Here is a 20,566-nt window from a genome sequence, read left to right on the forward strand (position 1 = left end):
TCAGTTCTTTCGAAGTGAAACCACACTGATGTGTATGGCATGAACACAACTCATACTTGTCATATATGTGAGGATTTTATCTCTGCCTTCCCTCCTCCCTCTATTCTTTCAACAACCAATTGCTAAGCTCTAAACACTAGAATTGCAAATAAGAATGAGATGTTAAGAAACATACAATAAAGAGAGGGAAAGAGGAAAGTTAACCAGAACTTAGAGCATAGTGTTGTAAGTGCTACTCAACTGCAGGATACTGGGGAGCAGGAGTTCTGGGGAGCAAGCAGCAAGACATCACTATAAAATCGCAGGGTCATGGAAGATTTTCCAGAGGAGGTGATGCTTAGATTGAGTCTTGAGGTTAAACGGACTCAGACAGTCAGAGGAGAGAGACAGTGTTGAAGGCATGATTATCATTAAATGAAACCTAATACATTTGGATAGTAATTACTTAGGCCACTTACCTTTCACCATAAGTGACACTGAGCTCATCCAGAACTCCACTGAGTTTAACCTGAAGTTCTTTTAGAATATTGCTAGCTTCAGGATCTAGCTGCAAAGAGACCATAAACAATATTACTTTGGAGTTCTGAGAGAGCATGCCTTTTATCTCTTAGGACATTTTGCTTATTACAAGGTAAACTTCAAACAATATAGCATACATATACTGTTTTCTTTCCTTTCCTTTTTTTAACCTTTGAAATCAAATGCAAAATTTAGATAATTCTAATGAAACCTGAAGAGTTCTTACATTTGAAAAAAATGATTGAAATGCATAGCATGCATACAAAAAAGAGCTAGAGAGCAAAGCCTTTGTTGGTTACAGCAGTGGGATGCAAGGTATGACAAAATATCCTACAGAACTTGATAACTTAGAAAACTGGTTATACATTAGCTGAACATATGTGTTGCTTGAAAATATATTTTCATTTTTACTATCCCTGTAAATAAATAGGCCCACTGAAAACTTTAAAAATGGCTAAAAATTAATTTTTGCATGTTGTGTTGTACCTTATTTTTCCAAGTATGGAATTAAAAGTAATAAACAATTATCCTGTTGCTCCAGTGTGTTTCTCTGGAGGTGACAGGGCTAACTTTTCTTCCTGGATGCCAATTGATAACTCAGAGTTCAAGATTCAAAGTTTCCCATTTTATTTATTTATTTTTAAATTTTTCTTTTGGGGGGAGGGGGCAAAAGAAAAATAATTAAATCAAGAGGACATTTTATGCTTACTCTTACAATGTAAAAGCCAATTATTCTTTTTAACTGATTTCAGTGCTAAAATAATATCAATCAATATTAGAAAATAACATAATATAAATGAACACAAATAAAACATCAAACTATTAATGTGGGAGTATTTTTTTAAAATTAAAGGATGAACACAAACTTTACCAGCATTTAGAAAATTTTATCCTGTTTGTTAATTTAATTTTTGCAAACTAGTTGTCAAAATAGAATAACTTATAATAGATGTAGTGTATCTAGCTGATAGAAATTCATGTAAAGGGAAACCTAGAATATTCTCTGAAATTTAAGCCAATCTTCCTTTGAGTCTTCAGAAATTCAATTTCCTACCATTAGTACCTATAGTTCTTGCCCAAGCTGAACTATTGTTGAAGAGAGGGGCATAGGATGAAGACAACTTTGGGGAGTAGAGAAAGTTAAAGGAGGACTTGGTATAAACAAGAGAACCTAAGAACACCAAATACACATATGACCCAAATCAGTTTAAACTCCTGGGAGGCAACCCAGGACCAAAACGTGTCCCTAATAGAATACACTGGTCATAAATCTTATAACCCTCTAGGAACATTTTCTAATACTAAGAAACTATTAGGAAGAAGTATTATTTACACACCTCAGCATCTGGGTAGCTCTATGTTATGCTAACTTGATTAAAAACATTGGAGTAGAAACCAAAGATTGCATTTGACATCTGATACTTTACTGGGTATGTCAAACCAATCCTTAATGTCAATTTTCACTCAAATCTAGGTGATTTCAGGATTGGTTAGTTTCTGCTCCTTTATCAGAGCCAATGTGATTCTTCTGGACTAATTTTTTTCTGTCTCTGTCATAAGAGATTACCCGCACATGCACAGGCCACCTTAACAGATGCAGACTTCTCTAGCAGTTGGAAACTTACAATATCCCTAAGTCTCATACTTTGAGAGTTCCATTCACCTATAACCAGTTGCAAGGCAGTGATTCAGAAAAACAATTAGATATTACCTGTTTTTAAATAGCCCTGACACTGATGTGCATTTAAACATAATTAGCCTAATAAACCATATCTCCCCAACCCTTAACCAAGAAAACATATGTGAACTGCCCACCCCAATCCTAGGGAACCTTGTAAGCTGAATGTTTTTTTATCACATGTTCTTGCTATTATCCTAATACCAATTTTAGACCAACTTCACTTGGATAAAAATGTTTGGAAACAGAAAATGAAGAGAAGACCTCCCATACAATTTTCTTCATGCCCCACTCCGTGCTAAACCGTGATAGGTGGTTGTTCCCCACCCACATATCTGCCACCTCCAAGGAATGGCTCTGGCAGTAGGGTTTTCTTCAGGAAATTGGGTTGCTTCTTATTTAAAGTATGTATTTTGTTTCCATATTAGTTTGATATGCAGATTGAGCTAGTTTGTTCACCTGTTAAGACAATGACTTTAAAGTCATACAAAAATGGTTAGGTAGGTCAGTTGGACGAAATTATGCTCTTTTCTTATGAATCATTTTAGTCTACCTTAGGGATTTTGTGAATGGAAATTTTCTATCAAATAATTGGTTATTACTTGAAAATCTGAAACTGTCAAAATACAGCAATTTAAATATTGGATGACAGTTTTCATTTCCTGAGAGAAGCATGAGTTTCTAAGCAGGTACAGACAGAATGCCTTGTCATATAAACAGGAAAAAAAAAAAAAAAAAAAACCAGAAAAGCTCTTGTTTCAGTTAGGTATTTGACATTTATCTGATCCAAATCAGAGGATTAAACCATTAAAATAGGAAGAGTAATTTTGAGGCCAATATGCAAATTGCAGGTCTTTTGTAATAATGGGCATAAATAGCATACCCATCTAATTATAAAACAATCTCTTTGGCCAGCAAATTTACCAATTCTTGAGTTCTTCTGCATTTCTTTATGTGTCCAAATTGAGAAAAATTTCCTTACTCGTACAAACTCCCTAAAGTTTGTAAGAAATAATAATTTGGCATTGAGAATTTATTGCCTAAATTACCAATAGCGTATTTTACAAATTATTGGCTACCTTGGAAAAGTAAAAAGCTACCTAATTTTTTTCACAAATGTTTAAAACTTAGCTTAGTTCTGTAAGGAATGTGACATCAAAAGTAACTTGCGCCTTTTTTTGTATTTTAGAGTTATTAAAAGCAAAAAGAGAAACAAAGAGAAATAAGAAAAAAGATAATATTTCAAGCATTCAAAAGTCAAGGTTAATAAATTTATTTTAAATTAGAAACTGTATTAGAAAATGTACCTGAACAACTTGGCTGGCAAAGTTATCTGCACCACTGAGATACTTTACACTATTGAGCTGTGGTAATACGAATGACTTCTGGAAGAGATAGCTAGAAGGCAAAATATCTTTGCTGCCGTTTTTTGTCCTCAAGGCTCACTTCTACTTTTCCTTTAAAAGACAATTTACTTATCACCTCCTTTTACAAATCTGACCCCAGATGTCACTCACCCCAGGCAGTCAGTGGCTCTAGTTTTTGTACTAACTCTGCTGTGCACTCTTGCTGTCTATACAGCCCTCTCTTTTAACCGTTCTCCTATGAATCTATCTCTCCCACTAAACTCTTTCTTACTTAACTTTCTCTCCTGAGTGTCTGTCCCTGCAAGCCTAGGCATTTATCAAATATTTGAGGAAGGAGGTGAGGGCAGGAAGAAGCATGAAATGATTCCCTCAGAGGGAATCTTGATATCTACAGTGCCCCTTCTCCTTAGACTGATACTTTGCGTTGACTATTAGTAGAATACTTTTGCATTTGAAATCTTTCATTCCTTAGCCACCACATAGTCTGGAACTACCAAGTCAGTCCTAATTTCAAGTTTTTGTGTCATTGCCAGACCACGGCAGATTATGCCCTGATATTTGTTCAGTTCTAAAAATATGGTTACCATACCCCCACTGTATTTTTGCTTCCTAGCATAAATTCTTTCCCTAATGGACCTATAGAGAGCATATGTTTTGCACCTTCACCCATGTATCCTGGTGCTTCTCATTTGTAGGATGCTAAATAGCAAGTTTATTTTTCAAAAGACTGAGACTTGAGAATAATAAAAAAGACATCAGGGGAAAAATGTATAAATGTCTCTTGGGTTAAAAGAAACATCATGTGTGAAGAGGTCCCATCTTAAAAGAAGCATTTTCAGCCTTATCAATTTAGAAATGAATAGGATCTTGGCTTTGAAATCGAACCTAGCTTTACATATGTCTTGCGTACTTATCACAATAATTAGGAACAGTGTAAATAAAACCTTAAACAGAAATATCCCTTCATCCTAGCCACCCTTGGGATTGTTTTACGGAGTGGGTGGTGGTGAGAGAATGACAGCTGCATGACGTTCCCTTGCAGCACTGTCTCCAGTCCTCAATTCCCCAGATTCTCATGTCGGTTTGTGAAATACTGCGGCAGCTCAAGGCAGGTGCCCCGTTAGTATTTCACAGTCTGCCTGATCCAAACAAGCAAATGAGAACAAGTAGGAAGTGCAATCGTCTTTGAGTTTGGAGGGGAAACAGTCATAAGACGCGTACTATCACAAACTTCATAAAAGAATCTTTCTCCTTCCTTCTTCTGCTCATGGAATTGCAGGTCAGAGATGTTAGACAAAGACACAACACATTACAGACACTACACAACACAGTTGTGACAGATTTTTGAGATGTGAAAAATAAACCAGCGATACACCGAGAACCAGTAGTGCCACAAAGCACATTGCAGAAAAAAACTGATATCAAGTTGACATTGTGCAGTATGGTAAAAGACATCTGCAACTGTGAAACTTTACATATCGTCAGCATATACAAAAATATATTTAATAGTGTATATATGACTATATATACACATTACAAAAGGCTATTGACCATCTCCCTCCTCCTATTCACACTTCCGATGTATTTACTGAAGTATTCTGTTGCGGAGTAATGATCACCTTAGCTGTTAATGGTATTTTAGATTGTTAGCATTTCCTGTTCTTTAGCTAAGCCATGTAAAAACTTGATTATGTCACTCTCCATAGCAAAGAGATACGCTGCTAATGACCTCTGAGATATTTGGCAAATGCAGGCATAAAAACATACCCACCTCTTTTCCTCCCATGGATTCAAACATTTTTTCCAGCTGAACCCGCAATTGTTGAATATTGTTCATCAATATACAGGGCTTTAAATAAAGCAAACAAAACAAAAAATACATTAAATTATTGAATGAGTTTACCTTCAATGTGATAGTATACAACTATCACCTAAGTTCAATTCTATTGATTGTTACATCAAATAGAATAATTATGCTATTTTAAGATTATACTTTTTAACAGTTAAGAATAGAAGAGAGAAAATATGACCACTTTGGGGGATGAAATTTAATAATATACTTAGACAATAAACCATTGGAGACCTATTACTAGAGGTTATTTTATTCTTAGCATTGTGGCATTTTGTACTTCAAAATTAACCAAATTCAGTTTACTTTTTTAAAGATTTAAGAAAAACAAACTAGTTTTAAACTATTCTATTATTTCACTGTGTCAAAAGCTAAAACACCATATGAATTTCAGAAATGCAAAAAAAAAAAAAACAAAAACAAAAACCCAAAAACCTTTAATAAATTCTGGCTATCGATAAAGGCCACCCCTTGGTATTCAAGGCCCTTAGTTATACAGCTCCAAACCATGCTTGTCTTCTCCTCTCCCTCTACTGTATTATGATGAACTCTCAACTACAAGAGGCTTGCTTCCCACCTCCCCAGCACCTGTGCTTTCCAGACTCTGTGGCTCGGCTTAGCATGTAGGCCCTTCACTTGAACTTCTTCACCTATTTCAGTCATGCCCATCATTCAGGTTAGGGCCTTTGTTTTCCCAGATTGTATCTTTTTTGTCACTCACTTGACATTTGTTTTATTTAACTTCACGTTTGAGTTGCTTTTGACTGTCTTGCCAGCTGACCTTAAATGCACTGTATGTGCCTCTCTGTCTTTTTCTGCTTTTTCTTACAGAGTACTGCACAGAGCCTCACATATAATACATGCTTTAAAAATGTTCCTTGACTTGTTTCCAAGGAGGCAGAAATTTAACAATCACATTAAGATGTAAAGCTTTCTGACAGGACTAGATGTGTCCTCAGAATAGTAGAAATTAATTTATAATGGAATTCAGAATAGTTATGGAATGATTTAATATTTGCTACATACTGATTCTGAAGAGCCAGCATATCAATGGAAGAAAAGAGTGAAAGAAAGGAAAATGGATATGCCTTCCAAGGGGCTGGGAAATGAGCCAATAATGAGTCAGAGAGAGGCCTGCAAAGGACTTGCAGGACATCAGAGAGGTGTTAGTGCTCATCAGTGGAAAGATTTTATTATTGTTTTAACCACATTACTGACCTTTGAAAAACTTTCTATTTGACTCTTAAAGTGACCACATCCTAACTTCAATTTACAAAAACAATTTAGAACTTCTACTGTCTTAATTCCAGGCACTTAAATATTTTCTTTTTTTAAACACAGAGATTTATCTCCTATAGATTTTGTTCAGTAAGCTGAACCACAATGTTCTACAAATGATTCAGACTGCCAGCTGTGGTGGAGAGTCACTGGACCCAGGCCTAATCCTTTCCGTGGCATGTATGATCAGATTTTCAGGGTTTCCACATCTTGACCCAATGTCAACAAACTGAACCAACAGAGCTTTTCCCATTAGGGTATAGGGCCATTGGGGTTTTTTCTTTTTCACTGCAGAGGGGAAAGAACTAAGGAAGAGCATGACTCAAGGAGAAGCAGGAAGACTACATGGGTAAAGGTGTTATCACCCTGCTTTTCATGGGTCTAAGTTAACTGGGTAGTCTCTTTTATGATTATTTGATATTAGCATTCAAGCTTATCTCTTTTGACAGACGTAATAGTACTTTAGTTCCAGCTTTACAAATTAAACCAACCTCCAAGCCTTCTTAATATAATAATTTCGGATGGAAAAGAGCTACTAAGAAGCCAAGTGAACAAAGACAACCTGGGCTCACTTGGCATAGATTGCCACTGACCTGGGTAAGGCTACATATAAAAAAAGAGATGCAGTTATCCAGAGGGAGATAAAAATAAATATGAGACTTTCCTCTTTGATTAAGCTTTCCCTGACCTTGACATGTTCAAATTTCAATTTTATTGAATCAATTGATCAAAACAGTACTGAGAATTGAATTACACAACTCTACCTTAAACCTAATCGGGGAACAACTTTTACTTTAAAGACTTCAGTGGTAAATGAAAAACAAGCAAAGACAGCTAAAAATACCCATAGTAAAGGGAACATTAACCGAATTTAGAAGCATCATTTGTTGATGAGTTTAGTTAGATAAAAATAACCTATGTTTGAAGTTAATTTCTAATCTTTGTATATTTTGGCTTTTCCCCTAAAAATGTCATAATGTATTTCATTTGCTCTAAACCTGGAACAAAGTTAGGAACCTAAAGTACAATGAATATAAAAGTTAGATTTGGTCAGACTATGGCCATTTCTACATGACCCAAATATATTTTTTTTTACCAAAGTATAGTTGATGGACAATATAAGTTACAGGTGTACAGTATAGTGATTCCCAATTTTAAAAGGTTATACTCTATTATAGTTATTATAAAATATTGGCTACATTCCCCATGTTGTACAATATATCCTGTAGCTTATTTTATACATAATAGTTTGTAACTCTTAATTCTCTACCCCTGTATTGCCCCTTCTCCCTTCCCTCTCCCCACTGATAACCACTAGTTTGTTTTCTATATCTGTGAGTCAGCTTCGTTCTGGTTATATTCACTAGTTTGTTGTATGTTTTTAGATTCCACCACATTATGTTTTTGAGTTGAAAAAGATTTAAAAAATAAATCAAGCATTTCTGATTTAGATAATGTTGCTTTGCTATAATGTGGAGTGTGGAAGAATGGATTGAAAACTTGTGACCCACTCCAAATTTAAAATGTCACAGAAGAAAAAAAAATTCTGTCACAGATATTCTGTTTAACTGTCATCTATAATTCTGACCCCTGGGAAAACAAGTGTTATGGTCATCTCTTAGAAGATGTCTCTCTTTAAAAGTTTCTAGTGCAATTTGCAGATGAAATAGGAATATTGTCATATATATACAGAGAAAATAAAAAATAATAATGTTTCAATGTTCTTGATATTTAAAGAAATCTGTAACAGCAGTGATATGTACACATACAAGTGTACAAAAGCATTTCTTCAATTTATCGCAGCTGAAAGCTTAAACTAAGCAGCTAACTGATATCCTTTCATGGAAAAGCTAAAATGATACTCGGCATTTGAATGAGAGTCTAAGACTGGTCAAGATATCAGTAATTAGGAAAGAAAAGCATTGAGGAAGGAAAAGTAAGTTCCTGTGCTATAATATTTCAATGACTTTTTTTTAATTCGATTTTTAAAAGTATAAAATATAAATGAGAAATACAGAGAATAATACAATAAATGCTGATTTATAATTTTTCTCCTTTAAAAAATAAAATATACTATAAAGTCTGCAGGGGCCTTTTAAGGCTACTTTTCCTTTCTGAATGACAGGAATTAGCCTTGATAATTCATAGCCACCTTTCAAAATCTTCAGTTTGGCTGTCCTAGTAAATCAGAATCTTTTCTGAAATTATCTGTCACTGTTTTGATTTTCAATATAATATTTTTCAAATGTATTATAAATTTAATTGTAGCTATATGCTTTCAATAAATAAATACTCTATCTTACCTATTAGAGTATTTGTAATCAATGGCAATTAGAAATCACTGCTGAGATACCTGGGAGCTTCAGTAAAATTTCTAGGTAGCATTTTCCTTTAAGGAAAAGAAGCATCTTTTGGGACCCTCAAGAACCATTAGGACTGACTTATCTTAATGAGCTGTCAGCAAGAGGTCAAGGAGGTTTCAGCAAGAATTCTCTTTAAGACTTGGCTGATAGTGGGAACTGATTTTTTGAGGGAGAAAAAAACACCCTGATTTTTGTCTTGAAAAATCTAGTACTTTTTTTTTTTCTTTTTTTTGCGGTATGTGGGCCTCTCACTGTTGTGGCCTCTCCCGTTGCGGAGCACAGGCTCCGGACGCGCAGGCCCAGCGGCCATGGCTCATGGGCCCAGCCACTCCGCGGCATGTGGGATCTTCCCGGACCGGGGCACAAACCCGTGTCCCCTGCTTCGGCAGGCGGACTCTCAACCATTGCACCACCAGGGAAGCCCTAGTACTACTGACTTTAAAAATTTTTTTTTCAGTGTTTAAAAAAAAAATCCTATAATGTTACTGGCAGATTTCTCCTAAAATTATGTATGGTGAATAGAAAGATTTTACCCTCTACCATAAAATAACACTGATTATATTCTAAATTAGTTTATCTTACTACTCTTTATTCCTTTTATTAAGCTGCAATACTGGCTTAGATTTTATCAATGTTTTCTCAATCATCCAAAAAATAGAAGGCTAAGTTAATAATTCAGAGTATAAGTTAGCATCATGCCTTACATTAACCATCCTTTTCAATTTATTTGAAAACTGAAAGGCTAAATTATAATCATTTTGGTATTGGTGCCAAAACTACACTAGTTGGTATTAACAATAAACAACTTTTTAACTCCTAGGTCCCAGCTCCAGTGTTTACAATGATGACGGTTTTCAGCTGTTTATATGAGCCTTATTCCTTATCATCATGGAAAACCACAAGCTGGCTGGCATTGAGATGCTCTCAACCTTCCTTTGGATTCTATTTTGTACCAGTTCAGGACTACTAGGAAATTTTCAAACAATTTCTTGAGATCCCTATTTTCTATCATCCTGTATGAGAACAGAAAGAAAACAACTTCCTTTGCTTACTTATTAGTTTGAAGAAGTGGTTCTCAACTGAGGAATACTTGAAAGTAGAGACATTTTTACTTACCACATTTTCCTTATCACAGTATGAACTGAAATCACTTGATACAATTGCAGCATACTGAAGCAGAACTTTATTGATGGTCTAGGAAAGAAACATTGTGAAATGTATCCAGGTAAGTAAAGACCAATATGTATGTATATACAGATATATGTATCTATCTACACACACACACACACACACACAATCCAGGTTATGTTAACTGGGAAAACTTTTCTAATGTAATTTTCAGTTGAACAATGGCCATAAGTAGTGATTAAATCTATACCCTTGCCAAAAGAAGGATCTCAATTAAACTATTATATTTAGATGACAATTTGTAATATTTCCGAGTACATTTGGAAGATATTCCACATGCATCCATTCCATTTTAATATAACCAGCTCCATCACAAAATTCTTTATTTCTAACTTATCTAATACTCAGAAGGTATACTGTTTGGGGGTAACCTCCTCTATGCTTGGATACTTATTACCTAATGCCCCCTAATGATTTTTCTTTTCCTGAATGAATGACACTTCATGCTTTCATCATCCCTCATGGTTTCTAGTTCCCATCCTCTCCCCCTCTGCCCCCCCACCCCACACACACACACACGCACCCCTATGACAAAATTCCTTGTGATGGTTATTTTTTCAACTTTCTGCATTGTTCCTAAATACCTCATTATGAGAGGGGGGTCAGAACATTCCCATATATGTCACTTAGCAATGAATATTTTCAGTAATTTTCTATGATAAGGAGCCTTACTAATAATAAACACCACCTCTTAAGGCCTAAACTTCAGCTTTTGTTGCATCACACTATCTCAATACATTTACCTTTAATTAGTAAGTTATTTACTGGTGCAATATTTGCTAAAAAATATTGCCTAATCCTTCCCCTCTTTCTGTCTTTTTCATCTTAATTCTAAATTTTCCCTCTCCATCTAATAACTCTCTCTGAGCCTAAGGATGCCCTCCGCTCCCATTAATTATGCAAAATAAGGGAAAATGAACAAACTTTGTTACATTTTATTTCAACTACTTAAAGAGATATTGATGAGTTTGCACCCTACTGCTGTTACTTACAGAGCTTGAATTATCATAAGTCCAATGTGGACATGATTTTCTTAGAAGAGAGAAAGCAACAAGAGCAGTAGATACAGACCATCTCTTTCCATAGAAAAGCAAAGACAAAAAAGATTTTATTTTTTGTATAACCTATTCGTCTGAATTTTCTTTGCGGCTCAAAATCAACTTGGGGAGACAGTCCAAGGAGTTAAACTAAAGGAGAGATGTTTAATTTACAAAGCCGAATTCACCGAATGTGACTATGAACTCGTCTTATAGACTTTAAAAATCACAATGAAAACCTGAAACCTGAAATTAGGGATAACAGAAAATCCATAGTTTGTGGAAGTACAAGGTAAAGTGATAATATGCATCAATTTAAATGGAAGACTGACTTTGGAAAATATAACATCTTATCAAGCAGCAGACCAATAAATCTAGGAAAACAGGTGGTGGATCAGACTGAAGTATCTTCCAAATGCACCTGTCCAAAACTTATTTTAGATGTAATGTTGAAAATTACTTTGGGACTTCCCTAATGAGTGCTGATTTACTCACACATATGAATACTACTCTCAATTTACAGGTTCTTATGATAGTGTAAACTGCAGGAATCATTTCACTATATGGCAAGAACAAAAACCAACAGAAGCCTGACTTCAGGAGTTTGTTGCAACTCAGACTATCACTTGTTCAAGATTTAGTTTGGGCAGGGGGATCCAGACATCCATTTCTGATTATTCTTAAGGTCTTCCCGTGGTCTAATTCTTGCCTCTACTTCATAGGAAAAACCTAGTCCCTTGAATTCCTGCTGGGAGGAAACTGATCCCACGATCTCGCATCCACTAGCCTACAAATGCCAGTGGTTAGCAAGTCTGGATAGGTTGCACTTAAGGAAAAGGGCTCAGCCATGTGGGATGTAGTTTAAGGCCTTGTGCCCATAAGATTTGTGAGTACACTGGCTATAACAACATCCATTTCTTTGTGAGTATACAAAGTACACCTGAATGGAAGTGTTCATGTACAATTCAGGGGCAACCTCGATTTCATTCTAATTCATTCAACAAAGTAAAATCACGACTATATATTAGTTCTTTAATTAATACTAGTGAGTAGAGTTGAACCTTAAACAACCAGGGGGTTAGGGGCGCTGACCTTCCACACAGTGGAAAATCTACCTATAACTTATAGTCAGCCTTCCATATCTGTAGTTCTTCCATATCTCCGAATTCAACCAACCACAGATCATGTTGGACTGTAGTATTCACTATTTAAAAACTGTGGACCCCCACAGTTCAAACCCACGTTGTTCAAGGGTCATCTGTAGTTAGTTAAGACATGTCTACTTCAGGCATGTCTCCAACAGTATCATAACCATCACCCGGGAACTTGTCGGAAATCTAAATTCCCTGATCCAGTCCCAGGTCTACTGAGGCAGCAATTCTGGGGTTGAGTCCCAGCAATTTATGTTTTAACAAGCCTCCAGGTGGTAGTGGTGCAAGCTGAAGTCTGAGAACCATTGTCCTACCTAATGCACAGCAGGGTGGAGATGACTCTTCAGAGAGAACCAGTTGATGGAAGGGGTACTAGGAAGGCCTGGAAGGTAGGATTTCTGAGTGTGTGAACTTAGGTCATGATTTTCTTTTTGGTGGACTGTTGGGCTTCAGCAGTGGGGACAGTATAGAGAGAAAGACAGAGAGAGCCCCTGCTTGTGTCTTCTCTGTTCCTACACTCTGCCTCTAAAACAGCCAGTGACGTCTGTACAAATCAAAATTGACTCTCGTTCAGTCTGGACTCTTCCCCATTGCACTCATTTACTGCTAATTAAAATCTGTCCTTACAACTTTAATTAGTATCTGGCTTTGTTTATTTTATTTTTATTTCTATTTTTATTTTTTTTGCGGTACGCGGGCCTCTCACTGCTGTGGCCTCTCCCGTTGCGGAGCACAGGCTCCAGATGCGCAGGCTCCGCGGCCATGGCTCACGGGCCCAGCTGCTCCGCGGCATGTGGGATCCTCCTGGACCGGGGCATGAACCCGTGTCCCCTGCATCGGCAGGCGCACTCTCAACCACTGCGCCACCAGGGAAGCCCTGGCTTTGTTCATTTTTGACAAAGGCTCCCCCATAGGGTTGCCCAACCAGTATCTGATGTTGGGTGAGCAGGGAGTAAATCTTTGTTGTGTTAAATCATGCAGTTTCTTGGTTTCCTTGTTACCTCAGCAAAACTATCCAACTACAGTTAATAAAGATGCTGCCTCCTACAAGAAGCCCTTTCCTAATCCACCTGTCAGTGTACCAGGCTTAAAGCTTTCTAAGAGCCAGAGCCAATGACAGGGTCAGGCTCAAGCCTCCCATTCATAAAGGATCTCAAATTTAGGCTTTTTGTGATAACGCAAATGAAGTAATCTACTCTTGTGTTGGTGTCTGTGGTTGAAAGCAGTGGAATGTTAAATGTATACATCCTTTAGGGGCTGAATTTTGTCCCTCAAAATTTATATGTTGAAACCCTAACTCCTAATATCTCAGAATATGACTGTATTTGGAGACAGGGCCTTTCAAAAAGTGAGTTAGTTAAAACAAGGCCATTAGTGTGAGCCCTAATCCAATATGACTGGTGTCTTTATAAGAAGAGAAAATTTAGACACACGTAGAAACACCAGGGTTGCAGGTACACAGAGGAAAGACTGTGTGAGGACACAGTAAGAAGACAGTCATCTGCAAGAAGCCCTGAGAGCCCTCAGAAGACAACAAACCTGCTGACACCTTGATCTTGGATTTATAGTTTCCAGAACTGTGAGAAAATTAATTTTTACTGTTTAGGCCACCATTCTGTGGTATTTTATTTATGGCAGCCCTAGCAAATTAATACGTCTTAAATATTATACAATTTCACTGAGTTTTGGCATGTCTCTATTTTTTAACATGATCTATCTATATATATATCTCTCTCTATATATATCTATATAGAAGATAGAGAGATATAGATATACACTAGGACTTTTTCAACCCCTGAGATACCCTGATTATAGCATTTGACTTTTTCATAGTTGTTTATAGGTTTGGCCATGTCATTATAGGTTTTTTGAGGTCAGACTGTGCTTATTCATGACTACATCTCTTAAAGTGGCTAGTAAATTGTGCAAGTGAGGCAAAGAGTAAGCCCTTGTCAAATAAACAGCCAGCTGAAACCTCTGCCATCATCCAACCCATGAAGCCAGGCTTATCCTTAGGGCCGTCAGGCACAGGGGTGTGTAGGTCATTGCCCTACGTCCCTACATTTGTCATATCACTACCGTGATTCAAAATCTCCAAATATTCACTGTTTCTTAAACCGTTCAGAAGATTAAGTATAAACTTCTCAGCCTGGGAAGCAGAGCTCTTCAAGATCTGGACCCATCCTCACCCTCCTAACATTCCCCACTACTTCTCCCAGAACAGATTTTTTTTTTTTTCCTTTTCTTTTCCTTTTTTTTTGCTTTTTTGCCAGAGGATTGTTTCTCCCTGCTCTTCACGTCACGCTCAGCTTTTCCTTTCCCTTTGTTCCTGCTATTCCCGTGGCTTACAACACTTTTCTAACTTCACCTTTTTAGGCTGAATGAGCCCTGTTTTCCCAGGGAAACTGTATTTCAGCTCTCATTAGTTTTCCTTCCGCTCAACTTACTGTGCACTCTACTGTGCTTGAGATTGAACTGTGGCCCTCTTCATGCCATCTCCCAATTAGTTCATGTCATGTGGTCTTGATTATTATATATAATATATATATATAAAGATTTGAAGGGCCAGAGACAGCATTTTTTATTTCTTATACTTCCCCAGAAACTTTTGCAAAATAGTAAGTACTCTGCAAGCCTTCTTAGACAGTAAGAGGAGGAAGAGGTCTTCAGAGGAATCTGGTTGCTGAAAATCAATTTGCCAACTAAGAAAATTAAACTCATAAAAATCAAGGGACTTTGTGACCTTGCTTGTGACCACCTCGAGGGGTGGGATAGGGAGGGTGGGAGGGAGACCTAAGAGGGAGAGGATATGGGGATATATGTATACGTATAGCTAATTCACTTTGTTATACAGCAGAAACTAACACACCATTGTAAAGCAATTATACTCCAATAAAGATGTTAAAAAAAAAAAATCAAGGGAACTGCTCAGACTCACACTACAGTTATTGGCTGATTTGAAGTTAGAACTCAGTTTTCATTACTCCAAGTTCAAATACTTTTTATCGTACTACTGATTAAAAAAAAATACCTGCGGTTTGAATATGAAATTCCAAGATTTATTTTCAGCTACAAAGCTGAAATAGAAATTAATTTGGCCACCTATGGTAGTCTCATCAATTACAAATGACTGAGTCATTCATGTGAATAATAGATTTTTTAAGATGATAAATCCGTACTTAGGAAACAGGAAGGGTAAAAAGAGAGTTAGATGACAAACCTGAAACAGCCTATTTTTACTGGAATTAGAAAATTAAATTGGGGTAGTAGTCAGACAAGACTAATGCTACAAAACAACAGCATTTTTCAAATTCTGTGCAGGAAAATAACAACATGCCATAGTCCCAGCGAAGAAAGGATTCATTCCATTTAACCTACCTTTGCAAATCTTCTCATTAAGTGAGATAATGCTTCAGGATTGGGGCATTCCAGTTTCTTAATAATCTCAAAGCTCTGATTAAGCTGAGCAAAGACATCAACCACAGAGGAAGAAAACAGTGCGTGATCAGATGTCTGCTGGAACTGAGGGGAGAGAAGGTGAAACCATCCTCATAAGCGTACTTTAGAGGGGCTGTGGAAGGAATCTTCATTATTTCACAAAAACAGCTCAATCTCCTATATCATGTACTTTCATTTCCCAGTAATAAAATGCTTGCTCATTTTAAAATCATCCATCTCCTTTTCTGGAAAGTGTAGTAAAACTAATATCATGGGGCAGGTTGCTATTAATTGGTTTCTCCATTACTGAATTGAGGGACTGGTTCTTTCAATTTCTCATTCCTCACAGGCATTAGGATGGTTTAGCAAGCCGATTGTGGCTCAAGACATTTGATTTGCTCCAGAGGGATTGGGAGGGTGTCTGTTCCTAATCTTGGAATCCTGGAAGGGTTCCAGAACAACAGGGGAGCTTTGTATAAGCCCACTGAACTTGTAGATTCAGACCAATTCAAGGAGTAAAGAATCTTGGGGCAAAAGGGTGATCGATTTTTTTTTAAAAGCAATTCCCTAGGGTTCTTATCAGCATTTAAAATTGTGTTTTAATTATATTTTGGTAATGAGAGGATTAAAATTAAACTTAATTAATAGCAATAAGCCTAAAAATTCCCATTAGCTTAAAAGTGAGCAGTGTAAATGAATCTTGACAATAAGCAATCTGAAAGTCATTTAAACTCACTCCATCTTTTTTGTCTCTTCCCAGGGCTCCATTAAGGAACTCCATTGACACGTCTTCATTTTCATCTAGCCACTGCATGACAAAAGGTTCAAACCACCTGAAAAAAAAAATCGATAGTACTGCATACTATAAAAGATGCCATTTGCACATGATTAACGGTGAATACTGCTCTTTTCTTATCGGAGAGTAATTCAGGACCCAAAATCTCTTTTCATTCTCTTTTTCTAGTTCTGCTACCTTGAAGACCTTTAGTTTCACTTCTCAAACATATCCCCTTCTCAAAATTCCTTGGCAGTCCAGCGGTTAGGAGTCCAAGTAAGCTTCCACTACATGGGGTACAGGTTCATGGGTTCAATCCCTGATCGGGGAACTAAGGTCCTGCATGCTGTGCAGTGTACCATATACATGTATGTGTATATATATATATATATATATATATATATATATATATATATCCTTTTCTCTTTCACCTTCAATCTCTACCTTTCTCTTGGCCCTTCCGATGCTGCCTCAAATATGCTTAGTTCCCAATTCCCACTCTACAATTCCCTTTACAATTCAAAATCCTGTAAAATGTAGATCTTGTGTGCTATGTCCCCCACTGTGCCATTCTCTCATTTCTTAGGGCTTTACCATCTGGCTTTCATCTACATGGACTCATCTCCTGTAACTGATTCTGGGTGCTCACCTTTTAGTGATCTGCAATCCACCAGTAGGTGGGTTTTTTGAATGGTCTAAGTTTCAAAGTTCTTTACTCTGTATGGATATACAGTTGTCTAGCACCATTTATTTAGAAGGTCATCCTTTCCCCCACTCCTTTGAGTTGGCATCTTTGATGCAAATCAGGTAACAGCAATGTGTGGATTTGTTTCTGGACTATTTTGTTTCATTGGTCTATTTGTCATGCACCACACCATACAATTAAGAATTAACTTTTGAATAAGTCTTGATGACTGAGTGCAGTTCTCCAACTTTTTTACTTCCTCTTCAAGATTGCTATGGCTAGTCTTAGCCCTTTGCATTTCTATGTATTACATATTTTTGAATGAACTTGTCAATCTACACAAAAATAGCTGCGGGACTCCTTATGGGATTGCTTTGAATCTGTATGTCAATGTGGGGAGAACTACCTCCTTTACAATAATGCATCTTTTTAGGAATATTGTATATTTTTATTTAGTTCATCTTAAGTAATCCTCTCAGTAATATTTTATAGTTGCCTCAGTAGAGGGCACGCACACCTTTCATCCCATGTGTTTACCACGGTTTTAATGCCATTCAAACGGTATTGTTTATATGTAATTTTCTAACTGTGGCTGTCACATAGAAATTCAATGAACTTACTACAATCACTTTTTAGATTCTATTAGTTTTCCTATACTTTCTTTTGAATTCTCTAGGTGTATAAATATGTCATATACACATATGGATAGCATCATTATATGCTTTTACAACCATTATACTTTTCTCTTTCTTGTCTTGTACTGCCTGGGACTTCTAGCACAATGTTAAATAAAAGTGGTGTTATCAGCTATTGGTCTCGTTCTTTTTTAAAAAATTTGTTTTACTGAAGTATAGTTGATTTACAATGTTGTGTTAATTTCTACTGTACAGCAAAGTGATTCAGTTATACACATATACAATCAGTCACTCTCGATCCCGGGGGAAGTTTTCAAAATTTGATCCATGAGAATGTTTGTACAGTTTTTTTTTTGAAGGGTGGGTCTTTTATTAGATTAAAAGAGTTCCCTTCTATTCCTCACTTGATAAAAGATTTTTATAATAAATTAATGTTCTATTTTATCTAATAATTGTTATATATTTAGTGTAATGATTGTAGCGATTTTCTCCTTCATAATTTAAATGTGGTGATTTACATTCCTTGCTTTTAAAATGTTTAACTAATCTCATATTCCAGGAATAAATTCCCCATGGTCATGTTCTATTACTGTTTTCATAGACCACTGAATTCTATTGGCTAATATTTCATTTATTTTTTTAAACTATGGTCAGAGACAAATTGGCCTGTAAATATTCTTACTTGTCATGTTCTCAATAGGTTTTAGTAGTGAGGATATGTTGACCTCAAAAAGGATTTGAGAAGTATTCCTGCCTTCTCTGGAACAGTTTGTGTAACATTGCTGATATTCTTTCTTAAACAGTTGGAAGAATTCCATTTGGAGCCATCTGGGCCTGGAGTTTTAATTGTGACATGATTTTTATTTAAGGATTCAAATTTTAAAATAGTTATAGACCTGCTCAGATTTAATCTTTTTTCCTATGCTAGCTTGATAAGTTTTCTTTTTAAAGGAATTTGTACATTTTGTCTAACTTTTAAATGTGCTACCATAAATACTCTTAATAATTTTTTATCTTTATAGCACCTTTAGTGACATCTTTTCCTGAAAATGGTAATTTGTGACATATCTTTTTTCACTGGCCTTACTAAGGTTTTTTTGATTTTTATAGTCTTCTCAAAAACACACTTGGCTTTTTAATTTCTCCTTAAATTTTCTACTTTATTTTTATTCCAGGTCATGTTGTTTATTTTCTTTTTCTACTTTCTCTTGACTTGACTGGCGTTTAAACATTTCTTCTGATAACTTATATTACTGATTTTATAGCCTTTTTTCCTTTCTCTTTATAGAACTAGAGCTATAAATCTTCCTCTGTTTACTGTTTTAGCTGTAATCCGCAAGTCTTGACATGCCATATTTTATCACTTAGTTAAAAATATCGTGTAATCTACACTGTGATTTGTTTTTTGACTTATGAATCATCTAGAGTATCTGCTTAATTTCCCTATCTGGTGACTTTCTAGTTATCTTCTTGGAGCTGATTTTTGGCTTAATTCCACAGTGGTCCAAGAACATACAGTATATGCTTCAATCTCTTAAAATTCATTATACTTGCTTTTTGGTCTATCAGATAGTCTATTTTGGTAAATGCACCATGTACATCTGATAACAATGTGTATTTTTTCATTGCTGGTTATAACTGTAGATAGGTAGTGTGTGTGTGTGTGTGTGTGTGTGTGTGTATGTGTGTAAACAATATCTATGAAAATTTGTGGAAACTCTGGGTGACCAGAAATAGATGGACAGATATCATGTTGTTGAAATGTCTTTTTTCTTAATGACATTTTTTGTCTGATTCTTCAATCAGTTTCTGAAAGATGTATAATCTCCAAATTGTAGATTTGATTTTTCATTTTACTTCTGACAAGTTTTGCTTTATATATTTTGCTGACATGTCATTTGATACATACAAATTTAGAAATGAAATCTTTTTAAATTTTATTTTTGAAATATTTTAATTGAAGTATAGTTGATCTACAGTGCTGTGTTAGTTCCTAGTGTATAGCAAAGTGAGTCAGTTATGTATGTTATGGTTTCGTATATATATATATATATATATATATATACTCTATTTCATATTCTTTTCCATTATGGTTTGTTACAGGGTATTGAATATAGTTCCCTGTGCTACACAGTAGGACCTTGTTGTTTATCTATTTTATACATAGTAGTTTGTATCTACTAATCCCAGACTCCTAATTTATCCTTCCCTCCCCCTTCCCCTTTGGTAACCATAAGTTTGCTTTGTGTCTATGAGTGTTTGTTTTGTAAATAAGTTCATTTGTATCATATTTTAGAGTCTACATATAAGTGACATCATATGATATTTTTCTTTCTCTGTCTGATTTACTTCACTTAGTATGATAACCTCTAGGTCTATCCATGTTGCTGCAAATGGCAATATTTCATTCTTTTTATGGCTGAGTAGTATTCCACTGTATATATGTACCACATTTTCTTTATCCATTCATCTATCAATGGACATTTAGGCTGCTTCTATGACTTGTCTATTGTAAATAGTGTTGCTATGAACTTTGGGGTGCATGTATCTTTTCAAGTTAGAGTTTTCTCCAGATATATGCCCAGGAGTGGGATTGCTGGATC

At 35.9% G+C, this 20,566-nt stretch overlaps 1 protein-coding gene across 1 annotated transcript in view; it reads right to left on the reverse strand.

The window, feature by feature from the left end:
* The window catches only part of UNC13C (unc-13 homolog C), a 385,689-nt gene that overhangs the window by 80,373 nt on the left and 284,750 nt on the right, over positions 1-20,566 (reverse strand). Inside the window, exons 16-20 of the mRNA XM_089906237.1 lie at positions 16,605-16,701; positions 15,809-15,952; positions 10,171-10,248; positions 5,336-5,413; positions 459-547 (exon numbers count right to left, since the gene is read on the reverse strand). Of these exons, the coding sequence (XP_089762363.1) occupies positions 459-547; positions 5,336-5,413; positions 10,171-10,248; positions 15,809-15,952; positions 16,605-16,701 (486 nt within the window). The remainder of the gene's footprint in view (positions 1-458; positions 548-5,335; positions 5,414-10,170; positions 10,249-15,808; positions 15,953-16,604; positions 16,702-20,566) is intronic.

Source organism: Delphinapterus leucas, chromosome 2 (assembly GCF_059928025.1).
Source record: "Delphinapterus leucas isolate spDelLeu-1000000601 "Yukka" chromosome 2, BTC_Dleu_Yukka2, whole genome shotgun sequence".
In the NCBI taxonomy this organism is placed as follows: Eukaryota; Metazoa; Chordata; class Mammalia; order Artiodactyla; family Monodontidae; genus Delphinapterus; species Delphinapterus leucas.